This window comes from Diceros bicornis, chromosome 4 (assembly GCF_020826845.1).
Source record: "Diceros bicornis minor isolate mBicDic1 chromosome 4, mDicBic1.mat.cur, whole genome shotgun sequence".
Taxonomy (NCBI): domain Eukaryota; kingdom Metazoa; phylum Chordata; class Mammalia; order Perissodactyla; family Rhinocerotidae; genus Diceros; species Diceros bicornis.
In genome coordinates, this window is record NC_080743.1 from 42054886 (window position 1) to 42076917 (window position 22032).

General features: G+C 36.1%; 1 protein-coding gene across 1 annotated transcript in view; it reads left to right on the forward strand.

Annotated features, from left to right (window-relative positions):
* Positions 1-7625: 7625 nt before the first annotated feature.
* Positions 7626-22032, forward strand: part of GPSM2 (G protein signaling modulator 2) — a 44737-nt gene continuing 30330 nt past the window's right edge. Inside the window, exons 1-2 of the mRNA XM_058538671.1 lie at positions 7626-7850; positions 17750-18049. Of these exons, the coding sequence (XP_058394654.1) occupies positions 17994-18049 (56 nt within the window). The 5' untranslated portion in view covers positions 7626-7850; positions 17750-17993. The remainder of the gene's footprint in view (positions 7851-17749; positions 18050-22032) is intronic.

The window sequence follows — 22032 nt, forward strand, 5'->3', positions numbered from 1 at the left end:
CTGTTTTTAATAGTTATATCCGATACATGGCTAGACTCTAATTAATTGATCATTTTCCTAATGACAGACATTTAGGTTGTGTCCAATTTTTCAATATTTTAAAATAATGTAACAGTAAGCATCCTTGCTTGTATTTTAAATTATTTCCTTGGCATAGATTCTTAGATGGGGAAGTATTAGGACAGAATATAGTATTTTAATGCTCTTAATATATATACCAAATTGATTTCAAAAAGGCTGTACAAGATTATATTCTCATCAGTAACATGAAAATGATATACTACATATTCTGCAAGACTGAACAGAAACGTTAAAAATCTTTGTCAATTAAAAAGGGTATTTCAATGTTGTTTTAATTTGCAGTACTTTGGTAACGGGTAAGTTTATACATTTTTCGTATGTTCATTGGCCATTTTTATTTCTTCATTTATGAATTATCTTGGTCCTTTGCTCATTTATCTATTATCCATAATATGACTAGTATTTTATTATAAAAAGTAACACATGCTCATTGTTAAAGTGTATTAGAAAATGTTAATATTTATAATGTTTTATAACTTACTGTTTAAAGAACTCAAACCAATACATTATGAATATCTTTCCATGTCAACCAGTATACATCTAAGCCATCATTTTTAATGGCTGCGTAATATTCCTTTGTATGGATTAACAAGAACTATTTTCACCAATCTTTTGGACATGTAAGTTTTGCCTAATATTTCTGTATTAAAAATGATTGTGTGATGAATGTGATGAACATCAGGTACATTTATTTTGCACACTTCTCTTATCATTAATATAGGTAAAGTCCTAAAAAATGGAATTATTTGGTCAAGAGGTACTGAGGATTTTGGATATATTATCAAGTTTCCTTTCAAAATGGTTATACTAATTTCCAGCCCCAACAACAGCGTATGAGAGGGCTAATTTCATCATGTTCTCACCAATAGTAATTATCCTTCTTTTTAATCTGCAATCTGATAGGCAAAAACAGTGTCTCATTGTTTTAATTTGTATTTATTCATTTATTTTGCTGAGGAAGATTAGCCCTGAGCTAACATCCGTGCCAGTGTTCCTCTATTTTATATGTGGGTTGCTACCACAGCATGGCTGATGAGTGGTGTAGGTCTGCGCCTGGGATCCGAACCTGCAAACCTGGGCCGCAGAAGTGGAGTGTGCCGAAGTTAACCACTACGCCATGGGGCCAGCCCCTGCATTTATTTAAACATGAGTGAAGCTGAAGTTCATGTGTGGGCTCATTGTGGTCACTCAAGGTTCCATTGTCAAGTGCTGGCCCTTGTCCTTTGCCTTTCTGTTGGGTTGTTGCCTTTTCTTCTGTTGGGTTGTTTCATTGTAAGAGCTCTTTAAATACTAAGTATTTAGTATTAACCCTTAGTCATCACATACATCTCCATTTATCATTTTCCTTTTGACTTCATAAGAGGCAGTATAGGAAGAGGTTAAAACCATGGTCCCTGAGGCAGACTGGCTCTGCCATTCACCAGCTATGATGGATGCTGGTTAGGTGCCCTGTTCAGATGCTCTTTACTCGCCAGTACACCCATCTCCCAGCTGCTGTGATGTTGGCTACTAAGGATTACAGCAGCCCCACTCTCTGGAGAATTTGCACCTGAGGAAGTTACACCCCACCCCACCCTGATATAGGGGTACAACCCCATCCTGATACAGGGGTACAAAAAGCCAGCACCCTTTTGTAAAGTGGGGACTAATTCCGTGGTGTGGTTATGCTCTAGACTCTAGAGCCCTCCCTCTACGAATCAGACCAACATGAAGATTTCCTAAGATCCATTCTTGCTCAGCTCTTTTTTCTTCTCTATTCTGTGTCACTCCTTTCCTTACAGGTTTCTCTTGAAGAGCCCTCCCTCAATAAATCATGTGGATCTGAATCCCCGCCTCAGGATCTGCTTCTAGGAAAAGCAACCTAAGATTTTGTAAAATGGGGATGATAATTAGTACCTACTTCATAGGGTTATTGTGAAGATTGAATAATAATTAAAATAATATTATAGCAAAAATTATCTAGCACTTATTATGTACTAGGCATTTTCCTAAGCACTCTACAGGTATTAATTCTTTTAGTCTTTATATCAGTCAAGGTTCAGGTGTAATCCTCAAACATGTAAAGTGCTTGGGACAGCATCTGGTGCATATTTAGCACCAATAAATCTTAGCTATCATTATTCATTGATTCACTCTACATTTCAAGTGGAAGATTAAGGCTGTTAATAGGCTGTTTCCCCTGCATTTTGAGGTCTCCTTCCCACGCCCCTTTTCTTTGCATTCCTTTGGAAAGCTCCTTCCTTCTCATTTTTTCCCTCTTTTATTCCAAAAGGTAGAGCTACCAAGTCCACATTCTCGCTGGGGAACCTTCACACCCAATCTTCTGACTTTTTTTCAGTCAAGGGAAGGCTGTTATTCTCTGATAGACTTGGTTGGAAAGGAAAGCAACAAGTGTTATCTACCTGGTTATTCAAATTTGCCTTGACTCAATGGGGTCATTTATAATTGAGAGAAAAGTCCAGCCACTCTGGCTTTACCTTTAAAAAGAAAAGCTAAGCTTGGTCTATACTAACAATCCGGTATGTTGTTAAAAGGCTATGCACACTCTCATTGCTCTCTCCCTACTCCAAGGCACTGGAGAATGGTCAAGGAAGCCTGTCAGCAATGTCAACACTATGGAGTTTCACCTAGTAATGTGGAAATGCTGCAGTAAAAACCCCACTGCCGTGTCCCTAGTGCCCAGCATAGTGTTTGGCACATAATAGGCATTTAAACATATGTATTATTGAACAGATGAATGAGTGAATTTACAAGGCAAGAAAGAGTAGTGACATCAGTTTATAGTTGTATTTATAGTTGTATTTATCCACGACCACTTTGTTGTTTATATTTGTTTATATTTATAGTTGTTTATATTTACAATGACCACTTAATAATATCACCATTTCCTTCTTACATCTTTAACCATCCATGTAAGATCATTTTCCTTCTTATTGAAGGAGAATCTGTATAATTTTAGTTATTCAGGGTCTGTGGCGGCAAAATCAGTTTTCCTTTGCCTGAAAATGTCTTTATTTCACTCTCATTTTTGAAAGACGTTTCCACTGGATAAATAATTCTAGGTTGACAGTCATCTTCTCTAAGCACATCAAAGATATTATTCTTCTGGTTTACATTTTTGCAGTTTCAAAGTCATCTGTCAGTCTAACTGTTCCATTGGAAGTAATCAGCCTTTTCTCTCTTACTGGTTTTAATTATTACTTCTTTGTTTTTGGTGCTCTGCATTTTCATTGTCTTATGTCTAGGTGTAAATTTCTGTTTTTTTTCTTCTCTATAAAAATCCTGCTTAAAGCATTGTCCATTTCTCTTCTCATCTTAGAGTTTTGATTAGACACATGTTAGATTGTCTCACTCTATCCTCCATGTTTCTCTTCTATATGATAAAACTACTTAAGTTCTAGCTTCCAGTTTGCTAATTCTCTCTTCAGCTATGTCTGTCCGCTGTTAAATCTGTCCATTAAATTTTAAATTCCAATTATTACATTTTCTTAAAGTCTAAAAGTTTTAGATTCCTTTTTAAACTTGCCTGTTCATTTTTTGCAGAACTTTGTTCTTTATTTATATTTTTAATCTTTTATTTCTTTAAATATATCAAATATACATATTTATAATTTACAACTGGTAATTCTTGTTTCAATGTCTTTATGAGTTTGATTCTGTTATCTGTTTTTTCTGCTAATTCTTGTATAAGATGCCTTATTTCTTTGTATGATTTGTGATTTGATTGAAAGTTCACATTTCTTGGAACTTTCTCTATGGAAATCTTTGGGGTCTGGGTTAAGTTGGTGTCTTAGTCAACTTGGGCCAACAAAATATCATAAACTGGATTGCTTAAACAAAACATTTATTTCTCACAGTTCTGGAGGCTGGGATGTCCAAGGTCAAGGTTCCCGCAGATCCAGTGTCTACTTCATAGAAGGGCATCTGCTCTCTGTATCTTCACATGGTGGAAGGGGCAAGGTTTCTCTCTGGAGTCTCTTTTATAAGGGCACTAATCCCATGCATGAGTGCTTCACCCTCATGACCTAATCACCTCCCAAAGGCCCTATCTCCAAATACCATCACACTGAGGATTAAGCGTAAACATGTGAGTTTAGGGGAAACACAAACATTCAGTCTTTAGCAGTAATTTTCTTTTCTACTTTTTGTTCTGAAAAATTCCAAATTTCAATAAAATGTAAAAGAGTAATATATGAATGGTATAGTACAAGAATAGTATATATATGCTATATATATCTTCACCTAAATCCAATTGTTAACATTTGGTTTGTATTTCTCTCTTTATCTCTGTCTTTTGCTGAACCATTTGAATATAAGTTGCAGAAGTCATGGTTCTTTACTCTTAAATAGTTCAGCTTGCATTTCCTAAAAATAAAGAAATTCTCCTACATAACCATAATTCCATGTCACATCTAAGAAAATTAACAATAATTCCATAATATCATCTAATATACAGTCTATATTCAAATTTCCCCAATTGTTCTTAAATGTCTTTTATAGTCTCTCTCTCTCCTTCTCTCTCTCTGCTTCAGGACTCCATCAAGATTCATGTAGTTTTTTTTGGTTTGTTTTTCATGACAGTGACATTTACGAAGAGTCTGGCCTAGTCACCTTGTAGAACGTTTCAAATTCTGGATTTGATTCAGAGCACGCTTTTAAAAAATAAAAATCAGGAGCCAGCCTGGTGGCATAAGTTTAAGTTATGGTTTAAGATCGCATGCTCTGCTTCGGTGGCTTGGGGTTCGCAGGTTCAGATCCTGGGCACAGACCTATGCACCACTCATCAAGCCATACTGTGGTGGCATCCCACATACAAAATAGAGGAAGATGTTAGCTCAGGGACAATCTTCCTCAGCAAAAACTGGAAGATTGGCAACAGATGTTAGCTCATGGCCAATCTTTGTCACCAAAAAAAAATATATATATATATATATTTATATTATATATATAAATTTATTTATTTAATTTATAAATTAAATATATTTATAAATTATAATATAAATATATAAAATATAATATAAATATAAAATATAAGAATAAAATATAAAATATAATATAAATATATTTATAAATTATAATAAAATATAAACATATTTATATAATTTATAAATTAAATAAATATATATAATATATTATATATTATATATATAAATATAATATTTATATTTATATATATTTTTTATATTATTTATATATATATAATATATTATATATATATAAATATATTATATATATATATCAGATGAAGTTACTCCTATATTCATAATCTTCCACTGGCTACTATAAAATTTAGAAAATAAGGCCTGAGCTCATTATCCTGGCTTACAGAGGCCTGCATGATCTGGTGTGACTTCATCTTGTATGTTTTTCTCTCCTTCACTTCACTTAAGCCACAGTGGCCTTATTCCAGTTTCTCAAACCCACAAGGCTTGTCCTCACTGGACTTTGCATTAGCTGTTTTCTTTACTTAATGTGGTCTTCCTGAGCTTTGCTTGAAGGCTAGCTGCTTCTTGTGTAATTCAAATCTCAATTAGACACCATCTTCTCAAAGTGGCCTTTCTTACCTTGACCCTCAATCTAAAGTAGTCATTCAGTCACCCACTCTCACATAATCCTACTTTGAATTCTCTGCATGGTACCTATCACAACCTAATATTTTTCTCGTTGTTTACTTTTATTAAACTCCATGATATCAGGGGGTGTGTTCTGTCTTGCTCACTACTATATTCCCAGCACCTAGAACAGTTCCTGACACATAGCAGAAACTTAAATAAATACTTGCTAAATACTGCAATGGATAAGCTGAAGGATGAAAAGAAGGCAGCTATTTAAAGAGCTTGGGGGAAAAAATCTAAGGAGAGGGAACTGCCAGAGAGAAGACCCTGAGGCTTGGTCTGTTCTAGGGCCTGAAGAATGTCTTGTGTACTTAGAGTGAGCCAGGTGGAGAGGGAAATAAAGGAGAGTAGAGAGGTGGGCAGGGCAAGATGACTTAGGGCTCTGGGGGCCATGGTAGGGAATTTAGATTTTATTTTAAATCAAATGAGAAGTCACTGAAGATTTTCAAGTAGGAGAGGGACATAATCTGATTTATGCCTTTTAAAAGATAATTTAATTTGAGTAATTGGGAAGATGGAGATCAATATCAATGATAGAAAGTCACTGTAAGAGAAGATTTGCAGGAAATGATTCATTTTGAACATGTTGAATTTGATATATTGTACTTCCTTTGTGGCTTTCATATTAACACCCAAAAAAAGAATTTATGAGTAAGAAGGAATTATAATACCTACCTCTGAATAGTACAGCCAGCTGATTCAGTTGTTGTTTATAAGAACCTGCTACTAAAGGTAGTTGTTGCTAACAACAGGCACCATTTATTGAGCAGTCAGGCACTATGCTAACCACTTAACAATGTTTACATCACTGAAGCATCACAACCACCCTTATTAGAAGAGGACTTATTATCTATATTTTACAACTGAGGAAACTAAGGCTAAAGAAGATAAGTAACTCATTCAAGGTCAACCAGCCAGTAAGCGGCAGAGAAGGAACTCAAATTCCAGGTCTAGTTTGATGCCAAATCTATTTTAACCAATTTGCCATAACATGTTCCCAATAAGAGAAAGGCTGCTTGGATCACTGGTTGTGGCCATCATTCACAGAGAGATTGAAACCGAGGGTTTCTTTAATATATCCTTAAGCCTGTAGAAACACCTACCTGAGAAATAATCTAATTAAATTCGTCAAATTCTTTAGCCCAGAGAGACAAGTCTTGGAATTTTTGAGAAAAACAAACTGAGATCTATTTGTTGTTAACTCGATATGGAGAGGAAGTGAATGGAAATAAAACTTATTCTTCCCAGTGTATTTGGAATGTAGCTGCCTGAAACTGAGTAAAACGGCTACCCAATTTTGCTGGGAACCAGCGATTCTGCAGTCAACAGAAGTTTGCTTTTTTAACAGCTGGAAACGCCAGAACTGTGACACAGCCTCAAGAACTGAGGCTGCCTTGTTCAGACCTCCACACGGGTCCCTCTGTTCCTTTCACAGAGCCCTCTTTTTCTGAAACATCCCGCATATGCCGCTTGGGATACTCATTCTCTGGGCCAGGACCGAGTCCTAAGGGCAGGAGGCACTGGTTTTGGGCTCCCGTCTTTTCAAGGGGTCTGGACAAGAGCCCCTCCGAAGACCTCTTTCTGGACAATATTTATCGCTCCACCCTTCAGTGTCTGAAGAACAAAGACGACGACGGGAAAGAAACTTCAATTTGGTGCTGGAGGGCAGATCCCGGAGCAGCGGAGGACCGAATCACCCAACGCCCCCCTCAGCCTGACACGCAGAACCCCACCCACCCAGGACGGCGGAGGCCGCGCGGGGACGATCGCTCCGCCCCGCCCCGCCCCACCGCCGGCCATTGGCGGGTCCGAAAGTCGCGGGGCGGTGTCTGTTTGAATGTGAGCGACTGGAGCCGGGGCGCAGGCGCAGAGGAGGGGAGCGGTGAAGAGCGGGCGGCGCTGCGGACCCCTGGTTGGCGGTGGGACGTGTCGGGAGGCGAGGCGAGTCCAGGGAGGTCTGGCCCACGTGACCCGCCGGGGGCCGGGTCGGGGGGCGCGCGCCGGCCTCCCGCGGTGCCCCTGCCTGGCGAGGCGCCCGTGGCGCGCTGACACGCCTGGTGGAGGGGCTGCCGCCGCCCGCCCGTCGCCCGAGGCGGCCGCTGCTGCAGCTTCGCCGCGTCCCCCGCGCTCCCAGGACTCGCCGGCCCGCGGGAGGTGAGTTCTGAGGGGCGTTTGAGGGCGCCCCGCGGCGGGAGGTGACAGGGAGGGGGCGTGTGTGGGACGGGCTCTGTGTCCAGGGTCTGGGGGCGACCGCCTTTGTTCGGGGCGGGAGGAGCCGGGGGTGGTCGGCGGGGACGCGAGTGGAGAAACCAGAAACTCGGGATGAGGGACAGCTGCGTCCAGGACGAGCGCTCAGCTGCTTTCTGGTGGACGTTTTAAAATGAGAGTAAAGCTTACGAGCCTCGTTCCCTAGTATTTTTTAAATAAAAAGTTCCCTAGTATTTTTTAAATAAAAAGTATATTAGGATACAGTGATTTGTCACGTATTCTCAGTGTGAGTAACAAACCTGAAAAATCGGAATCCCTGTGGAATTAGACCCCAGGCAGATTGCAGTCACTTGTAGTCGTGCGCTGCTGTCTAAACCAGGCAGTTTTTGTCAAACACCTGCGTTTACAATATTTAAATTCATGATCTTTCGGACACCAGCCTGTCGATTTACCATAAAAATTGGTAGTTGCTGCAAAAAGTTTTAGTAAGCATGGAATGTTAAGAAAGCCCTTTGCTGAAAACCTATAGAATATCTTCGAATAGTAAAAAGTGGAAAATGTGTAATTTCCTTGTTTTGATGGTAACCAGTTAGATCATTTTAACTAGTATCATTTGAACTCCGTTAAAGAATAGGAGTAAGGATGGAAATTTTATTTGCCTTAATGCATAATTAAACCCTACCGTGGAGTTAAACGAAGTAGGCTCTTGGCTCTGCTTTCTTCGGCTTGTGTTGGAGTCTCTCGTCGTGGGTGTGGGAGGTTGATGTACCGACCGAGCTGAACTTTCAGGCTGCCACTTTAGAATGGTGCGCGGAAGATTTCCAGCCTGATAGCCGCCAGTGTGATTACCTCTGATAAATACCACTTTTGCTTGAATTGTCACTTTTCAAGAAGCAACTGTGGTTGATTTTTAGAACTGAGTAAGCAGCAGATCACTGTTGGTTGACATGGATGTGTGTGAGGGCTCAGGGGCTGAGGGACAGTCTCATACCTACTCTTCTTTACACCTTACCGTGGATTCGTTCTGACAAACTCTTTCTCAGGCTGTTCTTTACAATGTAAGGAGTGGAGCAGATACAAAGTAAAAAGTTGTGTGATATTGTTGAGAGGCATTTCCTCCGAATCCTCTTTGGCTAGATAAGCAGTTTAGGTGTGTTTTCTTCTGTTATTCAATCAGACATGCAGTGTTACAAATATTATATTTTAATATAAATCTCAGACTTGGTACTTAGGCTAATTGTAACACAGATAGGATATAGTCGTTTTTAAAATGGCCTCGTTCTTAAGGATAAAATATTTCTAAGATTTACCTAAAAGATAAAATTTTGTAATTAGTAATCTCTGGAATTTTAAAATTGAAAATCTGGTATAGATTTAGACTATCCTAAATCTATTCTAATAGACATGTTCTTTTTTATAATAATAATAATAGCTATTATTATTATTGCTACTATACTTTGAGTACTTTCGTTAAGTACCAGAGCCAGGCATTGGGTTAGGTGCTTTATAAATCAGATCTCCCATCATCACAACACATGTTGGTGTTGGATAAGTATCATTATGCCCAAACCAACTCTGCGAGTTTAGCTCAAGATCATATAACTAAGTTACTGTGCTGGGCTTCAAACCGTGGCCTGATCCCAAAGCACATGCTGTATCGCGTCTGTGTCTTTGTTTAAATCTCCTCCAGGTCTCTGGATTCCATTTGTAAGGACATAATCCTACTTTTAAGATGCCTGTAGGTGCTGTGTCTTGTTGTGAACTATGCAGAAATATTTCAGTCCTTAGTTTAGGACTTCTGTCTTCCTTTCAATACCTTATAAATCACAAATCCTTTTAATCATCTTTATAAAAACAGTAAAAAATTAAGAGTAAGACTTTCCTGAGTTATTTACATGAATATGAATATATTCTTTACTGTGGAGCAGAAACGTACTAAAGGCCGGTTTTCTCATTATTATAGGATTCTTTGCCGCTTCATAGTTTTTATCTTCTTTACGGGCAAGAAATCAAAAAAGTTTGTTGGACATCGATTATGTGCAAAGCAGTTTGCTTGGTGTTGTGAGATGACAAGAGAAGGCTTCCTATGCAGTAGTTGCTTCTGGAGTTTTTACAGTATCTTTCATCAGTCTCCCTGTCCTGCCCCATATGTTGCTGACAGTTTATCTTCCTAACACGGATCTAACTTTGCTATTCCTTTGTTGAAAAAATTACAGGGTTCCTCATTATGTAATATAGGGTTGAATATGTGCTTCAGCCATGTACGTATTCAGAGTCCCTCACAGTTTAGTGCGTTCTTGGACTTCTCTTTCTCTACTCCTGACCCAGTGTGCTTGTCCTGGCACACGTGCATTCTGTGCATTCCCATCCCCTTGCTTGACTTGAGCCATTTCCCTGTGCTGGAATTGCCTTTTCTCCGTTTGCCTAATAAGGTCTACCCATCCTGCAAGATGCAGTACAGATTTCCTTGCTTCCTCAAAGCTGTCCTTCGTCCTTTTTACTTAGAATTATTCTTCCCGTATCATCTCATAACATTACTGACTTGAACTTTTCCACAGAATGGTGGTAACTTTTGGAAGGAGAAGACGGAGTTATATTTCCTATGAAGAATTCTGACTTCAAAGTCTCTAGGGATCCTCTTTAGGCATTTATAATCCTTTTGCATTTGGGATTTATTTCTGCTTAAAATTGTGTTTGAAACCAGTTTTGCCTTTTTAAAGTCCTTCTGTTAAGAGAACTGATTTATTGTCATTTACTAACTCAAGAACAATGCTCAGTAGAAAGGACCACTTTTCTACTTAACTGTTGAGTTTTTCATATATGTATTAATTGGTTTAAGCTGATGGCTGACCAACAATGGTAGTAATAAATGGTGACTTGGTGACTTGGTAACCAGTTTTTCTCAAAGTTGTGTTCTCTCCATTGTTAACTAACAAGTATTTCTCTTTTTTTTCTGGCATAGTAATGTCTTCATAAGGCTATTTATTTTGAATTTACTTCTTTGAGCTCCTGTTAATTGCATCGCTTTTGTCCAGTAATTTGTATAAGCCCTAAAAAAATAAAAACAAATAAACATATATATTTATTGATTGATAAAAAGATCACAGATCAGAAAGGGCAAGGACTAATATATATATTTAGGGGTTTTATTTGTAAAAATTGGGCTTAGTGTGAATCATAGCTGTTTTTGGATTGCAGACATTTTCTTGTGATCTCCTGGTCTTATAACCTGAGTTATCATTGGGAAGCACTGAAAATATAATTTGAGTTGTTAAAATTCAGAATGTCTTCTTTTTTTAAGTCATCATTGTGTTTTCTATAACCTCAATATTATAATACTTTTATGTATCCAATTTTATGTTTATAATAATTAACGAGAAATCATTTTTCTTATGCAAATGTCTAATTGAACCTCTTTCAAAAGGTTATTAATTTTACTAATGGATTAAAAGGACCATCTCTATTTAAAATTATTTTATAGAAGGGAAAATTAACATTATTTGTAAACTCTGGGTTTCAGTTTGATGAGAAATAAAACCAAATTATAGGGAGAAAAATACTAATTTTATTCTAATGAACATATATAAGATCTTTTTCCTTTAGTCAAACATATTTATATTCTTAAATATAAATAACTAATCTTGTTGGACTAGGAGTTTTGATTCAGTAACTGCTTTGCAGAGAAAAAGGTAACCAAGATTAGGATGTTGCATGAAAGTAATCTTCCTTTTGTCCTTGAAATTTTTAAGCAACTCCTTCATTCTCTATTGAATTGTAATCACTGAGTATTGTAATTACAAAACACCAGTTTTAATGATTAGTGTAGTCACTGGCATAATTCACATTTATTCCATGTATAATCTAAAAATAGAGCCCCTTTCTAGTTTATCACCCTTTAGAAAAATATTCAGTTCAACTTCTTCCTGATTTATCACGGGCTACCAAACCTTAAGACATTAAGAGGCTGCTCGTGCAGTAATTATGATAGCCATAGTGCTTTGTGTGGAGACTGCTGGAAACCACTGTTGAACTACAAGCATTCAGCATTTTCCATGTAAGTAGACTCATACGCTTGGTCCTTTCTCACTGTTTAACAATGCTAAAATGAAGCCTTGAAATATTCAAATCTCTTTCTTCTAGATTACATTTTGTTTTAGTATTTATCTAATTTGAAATTTCATATATGGCTTTTATGAGTATTTTGCTTATCCAGGGAACATAATTTGTAGGAGTCCTTTAGCTTTATGTGATGGATAAAAATGCAAATGTTCATCACCAATAAAGGCAGTTTATATATAGTTTAGTTGTTTAGAATGGTGAGATTTTAGGTGTAAACATTCAAAAACATGAAAAGGAATTCTTATTTTTTCTTACTAAAATTGTTTTTGGATTATACTACTCTGAAATGGTTGCACTCATTGTTGTACATTTTTAATGTTCACAGCTCTGGATCTGAATTTTTTTTTTAAAGCTGCCAAGAATGAAAATAAGAGTCTGAAATTAATAGTGCCTTTACTCTGCATCTATTTGATATCTTTCATAATGACCTATGAGAATTAATTTCAGATACTACGCTTGGGAACCCTTCTGACTGGTGGTGTGCCTTTAAGATATAGATTTATTTAGAGCCTAGAACCATTTTTCCAATCTGTCCTTTTGCTTAGCTAATTGATAGTCACAAACAGTTTATTAGAAAGTTTTTTATAATGAAATTTGTGTTTTGTTAGCAGTTATACTGTTAGTTACACTTGTTTTCTAAAGTAACTTGGCCTTACATCTCACAGACTAACATTGATTGTTGCAAACTTAAAGATTAGTGATAAATTAAGACAACCTTAATTGGAGTACATACTTTAGGATTATATATTTGCTTAAGGAAAACTTCATTAATACAGTTTTTACAGCATAATTTGTAGTAAATTCTCATTTCTCCGGAATGATAGAGAATAGAATGATCTTCTTAACTAAGCAATATGATTGTTTATTTTATTAATTTGGGATTGTGTAAAGTAATTTACATTTGATATGTATGACGATTATCAGTTAACACTAAAACTGTGTTCAACACTATAGATAGATACAGATAGAAATAAATACACACACACATATAGTCTTGAGTTATCTTTAGCTCACAGTAGTATTATGCAACAGTTTGATTTATATTATTGGTTTAGAGATTGAGTATGTTGAATGAAGAATCAGAACTTGCATGCATTGCTTTAATTTTTTTCTCCTATTGCAATTTCTCTTTAATTTTGCCACTGACCTATTGCGGTGTTAACTAGTTTTAGTTTTCATTGGTACTTTAAAAAAATTTTAGTTTTAAATATGTACAAAAATTCAAAAATATCAGTCATTCAGTATTTTCTCCCCCAGATCCTTTCCTGTGTATCAAATTTTATCTGATTTAAAGTTATCTCAAGCTTGATATCTTTCTTTTTCTTTCAACTCTTGTTGGTGAACATATAGCACTTTACCAAGCACAAGTTTAATATAAGTATTCCATTTTCTCCTCTCTGAAGTATCACTCTTGCTATCCAATTTTTCAATCACCGTGCCTATTGCTGCTGTTCCACCTGTCCTCAAAATTGGCCATCTTGTGAGCTCTCTGTTCCTGCTTGACCTTTGCCTCTCAACGACTAGTCAGTGGGCATTGCTTCCATTTTTCTCTGGGTACTCCTGGCCAGATTGCTTAGTTAAGTACCCAGCATTTCTTGAGCCTGACTTCCCTTGCTTTAGGTTCTAATTTCACACCTCAGTCATGTATTCTGATGTCAGAATAATTTTTCTTGCCTTTAATTGGCTCCTCAACTCCTGCCACACTAAAATCAAGCTCTGAACCTTCCCTCTCTTTGGACTTCTCTCTGTTGGACTACACCCTTTGCCTTTTCTTACACTCTTCTCATATTCTTCTGTGGAAACTTCCTGCTTTTACCTTCCTGCTCTTAATTATGCAAGTATTGTTCCTTATACTTGCCATCTGGTTTCCACTATATCTTTCAGATAAAGTATAATTAGAAGTTTGGATTAGGTGACAAGCCATATTTAGTCCATCTAAAAATAAATTAGTGTCTGCTTACAGATACATAATTTGACAGAAAATAACTAGTTTACCTAGGGTAGTTACTTGAGTTGATTTTAGAAGTGGCTGTTTTGGCATCCTGCTTTATTACCCTCATTATTCCTAGGATGTGTATTTGTTACTATAACCTGTACCCTGAATTCTAACATGAAATTAAATGTGTTCTTGATTCATTTCATTTTAAATGTGTTCTTGATTCTTCCCCATTATTTATCCCTGCTCAAATTGATAAAGGGCTACTGTATCTGACTTGAAACATTACAACTGAAAGGGGTCTGGAGAATTTGAGTATTGTACCTTAGAAGGAATTATTAGGAGAAGAGAAGTTTAAAGAATTTAGATTATCTATCCTGGAGGCAAGAGAAGTAAGTTATATTTATTGCCTGATGGGTGTTACCCTTTATAAAGATACTTAAAGAATCAGACCAAAAGTTATTGGCATTTAAGTTGTAGTAGAGAGTAGATAGTTTAGATAAATTGAAAGAAGGACAAAACATATAAATGTAACTGTCTATCCTTTATTTTTCTCCATCACCTAGTTGTAAACATTTTACTGCTAATGGAATAAAGAGGGCTAGGATTTATTGTTTATTCTGATTGCAACCTTGGACAGTGCCTAGAAGTCCACTAGCCGTATAATGGGAGTCTACCTATTTTGACTTCCTAATTAGGAAATTAAACGTGAGGCAATCAGAGTCAGGTACTAGTTGATTTTTCTGTATGTTTCTATCAGTTTCTAGGATATGGAAAAAAATTATTGCTTCTCTGTATTTCTCTATGGTCAGACCAAAAGATAGTGTGAGCTAACAATTTTGTTAGCAGTGAGGTTTTTGGAGCATTGTTTGTTAAAACCTGGGAGATGCTATTGAGGACATGTGTGTTCCCTGCAAATTATAAATCTAAATGGAGGTTGGAGGTTAAACTTAATGACTTCTTAATATTCTTTCAAACCTATAATTTCCATTCCATTTCCTGGTCCTGTCATTAAATTTTCTTATTCTAATGAACAATTCATAATTTAATGTTTGTTGCAAATTTTATTAGTGTTACACTAGTAATATATGAATTATGTGTTAAACTATGAAGTGCGTTTATTAACTCCAGGTAATGTGAAGCATGAATGAACACCTTGTTACTAAATTGGTTAGAGAGTTCTTATAACGTGAATCATTGAATCAAGAATTGCTTGTTTGTTCAGTGAATAATTGTAAGATGAGAAATGCTACTTAATTGTTATGGAGATTGTAATGTAGGAGTGACTTTTTTGGGGATACTCTTCTTTTGAGAATAGTAAAACCATATTATAAACTGCCGTTAGTAAAATGGTGAATAACATTCTCTTGTCTTCTTATTTATTTATTTTTAAAGTGGTTCTCTATGCAGTCTTAATCAAGTAAGCTATTTTATAACGCCATGTATATATATTGGTAATTTGACTACATGTTTACATTTTAATAAGTACGAAGTTAACATATTTTTAAATGATTGGTAAAATTTGGAATTTCATTATAATCTCATGGATGAAAAAATATTTCAATTCAATTATAAATTAATTTAATTATAAGTTAAATTAATTCTAATACCTCACCTTCTGCCCCATTTTATAAATTACAGCCTAAACCTCAAAGTAGATAGTGGAAGATAGCTTGCTTGACAGTTTAGCTGCTGTGTAATCTAGGTGTACTTTGGAGCTATTGTTATGAATATCTACACTAATTCCCGCAACAGTGTTTTTTATTAAGGAAAAACAAGGCACAATGGAATTCTGAACAAAAGGAAAACAGAAGATTTGTTGGATTAATAGCTGCTACCTATCTTTTCATCCTTTATTAAGACACCGCTTCATTTGTTGGCCAAGGGACGGGATAAGAGGAATACTGTTTTGTGTTTCTTATGTTCAAAACTGGTTATTGATGTGAAAACCTCATTTCCTTTAGGAAGCTTGTCAATATTCCCAAGGTGGCTCTTTTCCACCTTCCACCTTCCTCCTCCTCAAAGGTCCTGACTACTCTGTTCCCTGCTAACCTCTCTCTAACTGTACTTAATTAACAAGGCAGTGGGTGTGTATTATTTAGAGTCTAGTTTATGTTATAACTGAAATACTTAAAAAGATGTTATGTGGAAGAGGAATTAAGCTTTATTGGATGGCAGCAGAAGGAAGAAATGGGTCAAAATGGAAAGATTGCTCAAAGTACGGAACAATTTACTAAAAGGACTATTCAAAATTAGGCTTAGCTGCCTTATGACCTTTCTGGGAATGCTGTAGTAAATGTTGAACTAACTGACCTATAGGGTTGTTTATAACACTGAGATTCCAGGACTTTATAATTCTGTCTATTAATTTATATATATATTAATTGTGTCTATTAGTTTATTTATACACACACACAGATATCTTAATCTTACCTTATTTGTCTCTCTTAACTGTTACCTTAACGGTTATAGTTTATATCTGATGGTCTGTAGTTTCTCTGTGATATATCTGGGTATGGATTCATTTTTATTTATCCTGTTTAGGATTTAGTTTGCTTCTTCAATCTGCTAATTCATGTCTGTCTTCAATTCTGAAAAATTCTGTCTTTATCACTGAAGATTTTGCCTTTAGTCCTCTTTCTATTTTTCCTTCTGGTACTCTGATTAGACCAATGTCATTTTGTCTTCCTTTTATCTGGACTGCTCTTGAGTATTTTTCATCTCTTTATTTGTGTGTGTCTGGATAATTTCTTCAGATATTCTTGTAGTTCCCTCATTCTCTCTTTAGCTTATCTGCTGTGCTGTTTAACCAGTATGTGGGTTATTAATTTCAGTGTTCATAGCAATACTTTTAATGGTAGCAAAAACAAAAATCCAAAAATTACAATCCAATTGCCCATCAACAGAATGAAAAATACATTTGGCATACAATGGAATATGATATAGCAATAAAAATATGCAAATTGTAGCTATGTGCAACAAGTGAGATGAATCTCCGAAACATGATGTTAAGCAAAACCATACAAAACAAAATGATACATTATTTAGGCCTATGCAGACATTTGTGGCAAAGTTATAAAGACAAACAAGAGAATAATGACAAAATTCAGTTTAGAGATCACCTTAGAGGGGAAAGGAAGGTGATGGGTTAGGTTGAGGCACCCAGGAGACTTCAAAGGCAGTGATAATGTTCTTTATCTTAAACTGGGTGGTGTTATTTAAATGCTTGTTGTGTCATTCTACCTTACACATATTTCCTAAATTTCTTTTGTACCTACTCAGTATTGAGAAAAACATTTTAAAGACCTTAAACAGTTTAAAAATAGAATATACTTTGAGAGCAAATAAACACAAGTATAACCTAATTATCAGCACAGGTATCTTCTTTGAAGAAATAAATTTACAGTTTAGAATTGACTTGTTCACGTAATTATTGAATTTTCATTTTACTTGTTAATAGCAGTTTTTAAAAGCTTGAAGTATCAAAGTTTTGATTTTAGATACTAATATCATAATATTCTTCTTTGTTTATAATAGAAAATATTACATAAAATTATTATATTTCAAACCAATTTAAAAAATTAAAGTACAGTTCTCAAATAAATCTCATACTTCACATCCTTGTTTAGAAGGTTCGTGGTGACAGTTAAGCCCTCTGCTGTTTTTCTCCTGTGATTGACATGACAGCAGTCTGTGGACTTACCTGTGTGATTATGTACAGCTTGGAATTACTTTAGGTTATTCTTTGAAAATAGGACTTCAAGCAAAGCATCTTGTATTCCTTTTGCAGATGTTGCTGAAGTGCTGCTGAAAGGGCCACAGATGCAAGGATTGGGACACATTTTGAACTTTTAAGCTGTCTGACATTGACCTCCTTTCATTATTAATAAAGAAGCAGCAGGAGCTTAGGATGTATTAACACCAACTCATTAATATACTAACCGGACAATGTTCTGCAACAATTCTGCATTGTAAAGAACTGGATTGGCAAAATAAAATAATTTTGTATTGTACTCAGCTTATAATATGACTCCATGGAGGAAAATTTGATAAGCATGAGGGAAGACCATTCTTTTCATGTTCGTTACAGGTAAGACTACTGCTTTCTTAGTGGGCGATTTTTAATCCTTATTTATATAAACGTGTTTAACTCTGATCATTTCAAATTTAAATTTGAAAATATTCAAAATGTACCAGCCATAGTTAGTATCTGCTGTAAATAACGTTTTCTTTTTGTTGTGGTTGAGTTCTGTATCCTTTCTGTAAGAAAATGGTAATTGAGACCAGTTATATACTATAGTTTGTTTATTAATCTGTGGAAGAGTTTATGAATAGTTACTTTATAGTTTATAACTCTATATAATGCAAATATAAAAATGAAGTATATTTCTGTATCTTTGCGGGTAAAAGATGAATTTTGTAGTGTGGTCAGCTGAATGACCTAATTTTTGTGTTACAGCTTTTAAATGGTCATCTTTTATAAATGAGCTTTTTAAAAAATGGGTGTTAACATTGGAATGGGTGAGTACTTTCTAAACATGATAAACTAGGGCTGGCCCCGTGGCTTAGCGGTTAAGTGCGTGCGCTCTGCTGCTGGCGGCCCGGGTTCGGATCCCGGGCATGCACTGACGCACCGCTTCTCCGGCCATGCTGAGGCCACGTCCTACATAGAGCAACTAGAAGGATGTGCACCTATGACACACAACTATCTACGGGGGCTGTGGGGGAAAAAAATAAATAAATAAATAAAAATTATAAACATGATAAACTAATTGCCAGTTTAACATTTAGTGATAAAATATTAATGATATTTCTGATACATTTAGGGACAAAGGAAGGATATTTGCATCATCATTATTTAACATTTATTCTGGAAGTTCTAGCCATTGCACTAAATTGTAAAATAAATAGAAACACAAATATTAGAATGGAAGATATATAATTATTAGTAAAGTGATTACATACTAATAGATTCTGTATCAAAGCTGTTATAAGTTAAATAAACATCAGAACTTATAGCAATCTCTATATCTCTAATGAGTGAAGGTGTTTGCTACCAAACCTTAGATGTCTTAACACATGTTTAAGAAATGACGAGGAGATTTATTATCCTTTGGAGCAGATGGTTCATGTTAGGGCATGGTGCCAAGCAAGTTTGTATAGGTAAGGTGAGGGCATTTCTATTAAAAATTAAAAAGTTTCAAATAAAAGAAAATGGAAGACATTCAATATAATTAAAATGAACTTTTGATATATGAAATGCCCTCACTCTACCTTTTTGGGCATAGTTCCAGAAGCCTGGGAGTTATTTTACATACTCTCTTCCCTTCTCACTGTCTGTATCTAGCGTGAAGTCTTGCCAGTTTTGCCTCCTAAATGTTGTTTAGATTCATCTACTGGTCTGGATCCTCCCCACCTCTGCTATAGTTCAGGCCCCCATCGTCTTGCCTCTAGACTTCCTTCATTCCCATTCTTATCCTCTTGGAATCCATCTTTTAAACTTGCCACTAGAGGGCTCAGTCTAAAAGCAGAGCTAACCATGCAACCTCTCCTTAATCCCTATGGTAGCTCCTACTCACCTGTGGGGCAGAGCCAAGTTTAACATAGTACACAAGTTCTTCCATTATCTGGCCTCTACCTATTCCTTCGTCCTTCCTTTCAGTCCTCACCTTGAACTTTGAGCTCTGGTTCCCTGTACATGTCATGCTGTTCCGTGTCTTAGTGCCTTTGCTCATGCTATACCCTATGACTTGAATGCCCTTCTCACTTTCTTGTTTTAGCTAATTCTACTAAATATCTGAGATTCAACTCAGAGATTATCTTCTCCTGGAAACCATTTTTAAACTTCATAGTTTGGCTGTGTGCCCTCCATGTGCTCACATAACATCCTGTGCATATCTCTTTCTTAACACCAACTATATTAAAATTCAGTGTACCTGTTTATTTGTAATTGTCTCCTCCTCCCTCCCCACTCCCTTCTTTGACCATTAGCTCCCTTAGGGCAGCCATGATGTCTGGCTCATAGTCCACATTTGATGGAATGTCCATTGGACATAACCATCAGATGAACCTAAGAAGAACAAAAGGTGTTTTTCTGTCTTGCTAAATGTTTTCAAGAGTAGTATGCTTCTTAATACTCTAAGAGCAGCAGATAAGGAGGAGTAGATTGCACCTCTGCCTGTAGGAAGGTCTTAGATTTGTCCTTTTCCCATGATACAGCATAGGTCAAGCATAGTTATACATTGCTATAGAACTTCACCAAAAGAAACTTAAAACTCTATTTTTAGTAAGAATATACCAAACAAATCTCTGGCTTCATCAGTGCTCTAAGACAGCACTTTGTATATTGATTGGATTGTTGTATAATTGCAGGTAATAGTTTGTATCCCTCATGTTAGGAGTTATGGCCTAGTATAAGTTGTTATTCTACTCTGGTAAGCACTTAGCATGTAATGTTTTGTCCATCTGGGTCTTTCATTGTGGAGGTCCTCATCTATCCCTGGAGGAGTTTCTATGGCACAATGAGTTCATAATGTTGAAATGGAATAATTCTTTGGACACTAAGGAACCTCCTGAGAGATATCAGAATGCTTTATGAAATATTTTTCAACCTCTTTGTGAAGGTAGAGAGAAATAGAGACTGATAGTAAGATGGAATTAGTTTCTAAATTTTAAAAAAGTATACGATTGATTTTAAGTAATTACCGTTAATTTTTTTAGGTATGATAATGTGATTATATTTTTTTGAAAAGGACATCTTTTAGAGATACATACTAAAATATTTACAAATGAAATCATATGCTGTCTGGAATGTACTTCAAAAGAGCCTGGGGTGGAGAGTGAGGATGGAAGTAGAGATGAAACATATTGATAATATATCATATATTGGTAATTGTTGATGTTGAAAGATGGATATATCAGGTTCATTATACTAGTTTCTCTAGTTTTGTGTTTGAGAAGAATTTTTCTTTCCTTGTTCATACTTGTTACTATGAATAATAAACATTTCAATACATTAATATTGTAAACATTAGACTATTGCACATAAGTTGTAAAGGAATATAATTTTGGTGTTGAATTCTTCAATTTTGCTAGATAAGTGTCATTGTTAATAATGTTTTTTCCTGAATAATAGTTTGAGGTAATATGGAGTTGTGGAAAGAGTACTGGCTTTGGAGACAAAGACAGGATTTCATTTCTCATCTTTGCCATTGTATGATCTTGAGCAAGTCATGTAACCTGTCTGCGCATCAGTTTTCCCTTCTGTAATAATTCATATCTCAGAGGGTTATTTTGAGAATTAAATTTGATATAATATATAGTAAAATCACTTTTAGTTTGTTACCAATCAAAATTTAAATCAAGATAATTTTGTGCTACTTCCCCTTTTTCAAAGTATACTGGAATAACTAGATATATGTGGTAAATTGAATGGATTAAATTTGTTTATGGGATCTAGGACTGGTAATAGAAAAGGGTCTATTTCCGTGCCCAATTAGATTACATAGAAGGTGGAGCTAAGGTCCATAAAAAGAGATTTTTTTTTTTTTGGTGAGGAAGATCAGCCCTGAGCTAACATCCGTGCTAATCCTCCTCTTTTTGCTGAGGAAGACTGGCTCTGAGCTAACATCTATTGCCAATCCTCCTCCTTTTTTTTTTCCCCCCCGAAGCCCCAGTAGATAGTTGTACGTCATAGTTGCACATCCTTCTAGTTGCTGTATGTGGGACGCGGCCTCAGCACGGCCGGGGAAGTGATGCGTCAGGGCGCGCCCGGGATCCGAAACCGGGCCGCCAGTAGCAGAGCTCGTGCACTTAACCGCTAAGCCACGGGGCTGGCCCCGTAAAAAGAGATTTAACAAGCACAGAAGACAGAGCACAACGGAGAAGATGCAGAGCACTCTTGTTTTGAATCTTAAGTCCTGCATCCCATCATTTATTCTTAAATAGTGTGTAAGTCCTTTGAGAGGAGAGTCAGATTTGGACATAACTGGTATTAAATCTTTTAAAATGATGTAGCATCAAGGTTTTAATCCTCTTTTGCTTTCACTGATATACTATGAACACAAAAAAAAC